The 5006-nt window shown below is 39.5% G+C and overlaps 1 protein-coding gene across 1 annotated transcript in view; it reads left to right on the plus strand.

Moving 5' to 3' along the window:
- The window catches only part of LOC107146541 (phospholipid-transporting ATPase ABCA3-like), a 139150-nt gene that overhangs the window by 80546 nt on the left and 53598 nt on the right, over positions 1–5006 (plus strand). Inside the window, exon 16 of the mRNA XM_015490639.2 lies at positions 1949–2047. Within this exon, the coding sequence (XP_015346125.1) occupies positions 1949–2047 (99 nt within the window). The remainder of the gene's footprint in view (positions 1–1948; positions 2048–5006) is intronic.

The raw sequence follows: 5006 nt of genomic DNA on the forward strand, positions 1-5006 counted from the left end.
TTGGGGTGATGTGTGTACCACGCCGGCAGGCCGCTGGGCCTGATCCGTCGGTCTGTCGCAGGTCTGCGTACCTTGCAGGCGCGGGCGGCAGCTCTGCCCTGCCCTTCCTACCACGCTCGCGGACCGCTGGGCCTGTTCTGCCCGTCGGTCGCATGTCTGCCTACCTTGCAGGTGCGGGCGGCGGCTCTGCTCTGCCCCTCTGGCTTGATGACAAAGTGAGAGAGACTCGGGTGTTTGTGACTCACTTTCTTTACCAGGAGACCAACTGTTTCTGTCGCCGCTGGTATCAATGAAGTTCTCTCCTCCACTGCTTTCTCATGACATCAGATCTCTGCCATGTTGGTATCCCATGCGAATGGCAGCATTTTGTTCCCTTTGCCGGGTGACCAAAGCAACGGGTGAGTCCTGACCGGCCCTCACAAGCCCTGTCTCAATCCTGTTGCCACTGCCTATGACGGCTCGGTTGGTATTTACCTCCACAGTATTCAGCAGGACCCGGACCGAGAAGCAGTTTCCACGGGTTCTTTCGCCCTGGGCCAGAGCAGTTCTGGGAGCCGGAATTCGGCCGCTCCATGCTCGGTATATGTTCTGATAGGAGCAGGCTCCAAGAAGCAGTTTCCGCAGGTTCTTTAGCACTGAGCCTGAGTAATTTGTCTGCGAGACGCAGACGAATGGCAGCCTGAAATTACCTGTTCTATAGCTGAATGAGCTGCGATCAGTCGAAAACAGGGATGGTGACGTCAGCTCTCCAAGATGGTGGCCGCTGGCTTCCTCTGTGGTCTGACCGGTGTGGAGAAACGAATTGGACCGCTTCCTTCCCCGTCTCAAACCCAGAATTCAGCACTGAGCACGGGGATTGCACAGCTGGCAGAAGCCCGCAGAAACGGCAGCACTGTATCTTTGCGTTGCTATCTCGTGGTTTCCCGGTGCGCGCCGCAGACTCTAGCCGCAGGGTGATTTGCTGAATAAGCAGTGTGACCCTCCGTGCGGACAAATCTCTCGTGTTTGAGCCCCCGTAGCTGATCCTCGTGCGATGGAAATCCTTCCTCTAGGTTTTGGAGCACCCCAATTTTGCTGGAAATTCCTTACAAGATAGCTTTTAGCCGTTCTAACTCGTCATTCTCCCGCACAGTGACGCGGTACACGGGGGTAATGCACTCCCTTCGCCGCCATCTTCTCCTTTCCTGTCTTGAGTTTTGATGCAGTTTGTTAGGTAGCAAAGCTAATTGACCCTTCAGGTATCTCTTCTCTCACTTCAGTTCATCCCGACCTCCCCACCAGGCTGAAGGGCTTGCATATTTGATCTTTCTGGTTGAAGTTTAGAAGTCCAGATCTCTAGTCTCCATCCTTCCAGATGCATGTGTCACAGAGCTGGAAATAACAGTTTATTCACCAAATGTTACTGGGCCTCTCGAAGGCCCTCCCCGCAGGTCCCCGAGGCGGGATCATTCAGTCTTAAAAGTGAATAGAACCTAATACATGCTACAACATGAAAGAATTATACTAAGTAAAATAAGTCAGACACAAAATGATAAAAATTGTATTTTATGTACATAAAATAGACAAATTTGTAGAAGCAGAAATTAAGTTAAGGTGGATCAAGGAATGGGAAGTTACTTTTTAATGGGCATAAAGTTTCAGTTTGAGATGGTGAAAAAGTTCTGGAAATGGATAATGGTGATGGTTGTACATTATGAATATACTTAGTGGCACTTGAACTTTACACTTATGTAAAATGACAAATTTTATGTTATATATTGTACCACAAAATGCACTTTAAGAAAATAATAGAGAAAATATAATTGATAATGTTAATTTGTATTAAATGGGAAAAATGCTTACATTTAAAATTCTTATTTACTAGAAAATAAAATTAACTTTAAAAAACAGGTTAAAATTTATCTATACTAACACTAGCTCTTTCTTTTTTCCTTTTTTCTCATTTCAGATTTGAAGCTCTGTTTGATGAGTTGGAAAAGAATCAGAAAGAGCTGGGCATTGCCAACTTTGGAGTTTCAATCACTACCATGAAAGAAGTCTTCTTTAAGTAAGTAATAAGGACCTTAAAAAAACAATTTCTACCCCTAAAACCCTACATCAATTTAAGATTACACTTCCCCCCAATTGCAGTTGGTAGAATCATAGTATCACTGAGTTTTCAAATATTTTTGCTAATGTATTTCTATATGTTCAGCTAAGAAATATTTAAAGATTTTTAATTTGGGCCTTGATGTATAGTTTTTCCTCAGTAGAGAGTTTAGAATTGGTCAAGGAAAATATAGAATTATATCTATGTATTATATGAAAAATTTTTTTCTAACTTATAGTGTACAGTACAAATGACTTTAAAATTTTGACCTAACCATATTTCTGTTATTTATTTAATTTTTATATAGTTTGTCTCTCACTGTGTAAAAATTCAAAATCACAGCACCCATGGAATTCATGTTGTCACGAAGCAAAGTCAGCTAGTTAGCAGTCACAAGGATTTACCAAATGTCCTTTTCTGGTAAGGGTATGTCAAAGCTGAAGCTAGACTTCATTCTCTTAGGATCAAGGAGTTTATCAATGCTTCAAGTAGACTTGGGATAATTTATTCACACAAATTTTTAAAAGACTGATATATATAAGTTAAAATGTGACTTAATTAATTTATAATAAGTATAATTTGTGTTGTGACTTGAACTTGTCCCACAAAGTTCAGGCTCCTCTTGTGTGCTTTCTTTACCTTTTACCTTCACAGCAAGAGGATCCTCACCAGGTGTTGGCCCCTCGGTCTTGGACTACTCAACTTCTAAAACATGAGAAATAAATTTCTGTTCATTATAAATTAGCCAGTCTCAGCTATTCTGTCATAGAAGCACAAAATGGACTAAGACAATTTATAATAAGAAGTGGTCTCTTGGTCATTCAATAAATCTTCTCTTGTCTCTTCATAGAGAACTAAATTACAATGAGAAAGTTTCTATGTAAGCACAGCTATAAAAAGCTCCATAAGGGTAGGGATCTTGCCTTTTTTGTTCAGTGATTATACTTGGGACCTCACACAGAAGCTGTCATATAAAGAATACTCAAAAATAGTTCTCAATGAGTAAATTAATGAAATTAATGAATGAGTGTTATTTATTCATTAAAGTCATCGTTTCCATGATAAAAGCTCTACCTGCAACTGGGAAATTATAGTTCAAAACCTTGGACAGTGCCAGGCACAGTGGTACACACCTGCAATTCCAGTGAGATGGAAGCTGAGGCAGGAGAATCACAAATTCAAGACTAGCCTCAGAATTTAGCAAGACCCTGTCAAACAATAAAAAGAAGTGGGGGTGTTTCTCAGCGATAAGATGCTCCCTTGGTTCAATCCCCAGTTTAAAAACAAAAAGCCTTGGACCGTGATGAGTCCTTTCCACTAGGGCTTATTGGCAGTGTCAGTGTCTTTTCCTACCTCCTTCTTAATGAATAAATTTTCTTTAGTTCAGGTTGGAGACTGTCAAATTTAAATTAACAGTGACTTGCTCTCTTTAAGATAATTATTTCAGATAAGTTACCAAACCTCTACAAGTTTCAGATTAATCTAAGAACAGCTAGAGAAAGAATATTAATATAGTTTGTTTATTAGGAATTTCACAATGATATTAAATTATGAAGGTTTTTGGAATGGTTTAAGTTATTCACATGGGTACCTACTATTTGCAAAGCACTATTCTAAGTATCACATTTAAAGACAAATAATCCTTACTACTATCCAGTGAAATAGGGTTCAATTTTTAGGGAAGAAAACTAAAACCAGAGAATTTACACAATATCAGCTTACTGAGCAGGTAAGTGGCAGATCCAATAAAAGTGAGTTTTTTTCCTTACAGATTTTGAAATACACACATACATGCTCATGCCTTCCTCTTAAGAAGATAATCATTTTGCAAATTATTCCCCAATTTGTCTTTCCTTTTTAATTTTCATGTTATTTTTAACTACAGCTCCCATTATTTTTGTGGGTGGTACCAGGGATTGAACTCAGAGGCACTCAACCACTGAGCCACATCCCAGCCCTTTTTTTGTATTTTATCAGGATCTCACTGAGTTGCTTAGTGCCTCTCTGTTGTTGAGGCTGGCTTTGAACTCACAATCCTTCTGCCTCAGCCTCCTGAGCCACTGGGATTGCAGGTGTGTGCCCCCACACCCAGCTAGCCCCCCATTTTTAAAAAAAATTTAGTTGTACACAGACAAAATACCTTTATTTTATTTATTTGTTTTTATGTAGTGCTAAGGATCATACCCAGTGCCTCACACATGAAAGACTCTACCACTGAGCTACAACCCCAGCCCAAGCCCCCAATTATTTTCTTTTTAAGGCATGTCAACTTTGAAATTACCAACCATATTTTCTTTTAATATCAGTTTGATTCAGCCAAGTGGTTTAGAATTTGTTGTCTGAAGTGAAGCATGGATTAAACCATTTTTACCCAAAATAATTAGTCCATTGTCTCACTACTAGTCATTTAAAATGCTACATGTACTTGCACATCTTGAATAATGTGTTCAGAATTTACCTTCTACTCTACAAATCTCACTCATATTTATGTGTCAATTCTACCCTTTAAACAGTGCAGTTCCTCCTCATTATATCTTATTTACAACATTTAATGACAAAATCAACTAATATATGAATCTTAACGTCATTTGTCAGTTTCCATGAAAAGTATACTTGAAAGTTATTTTTTTATTTTTATTTTTTTATTAGTTGTTCAAAACATTACAGTTTTTGACATATCATATTTCATACATTTGATTCAAGCGCATTATGAACTCCCATTTTTACCGTATATACATATTGCAGATTCACACCGGTTACACATCCACTTTTTTACCTACTGCCATACCAGTGTATGTTGTATTCTGCTGCCTTTCCTATCCTCTACTATCCCCCCTCTCGTCCCTGTTTAGTGGTGATCTTCTTCTCATGCTCTTCCTCTCTATTCTGTTCTTAGTTGCTCTCCTTATATCAAAGA

The sequence above is a fragment of the Marmota marmota genome, unplaced genomic scaffold, assembly GCF_001458135.2.
Source record: "Marmota marmota marmota unplaced genomic scaffold, marMar, whole genome shotgun sequence".
NCBI classification, from domain to species: domain Eukaryota; kingdom Metazoa; phylum Chordata; class Mammalia; order Rodentia; family Sciuridae; genus Marmota; species Marmota marmota.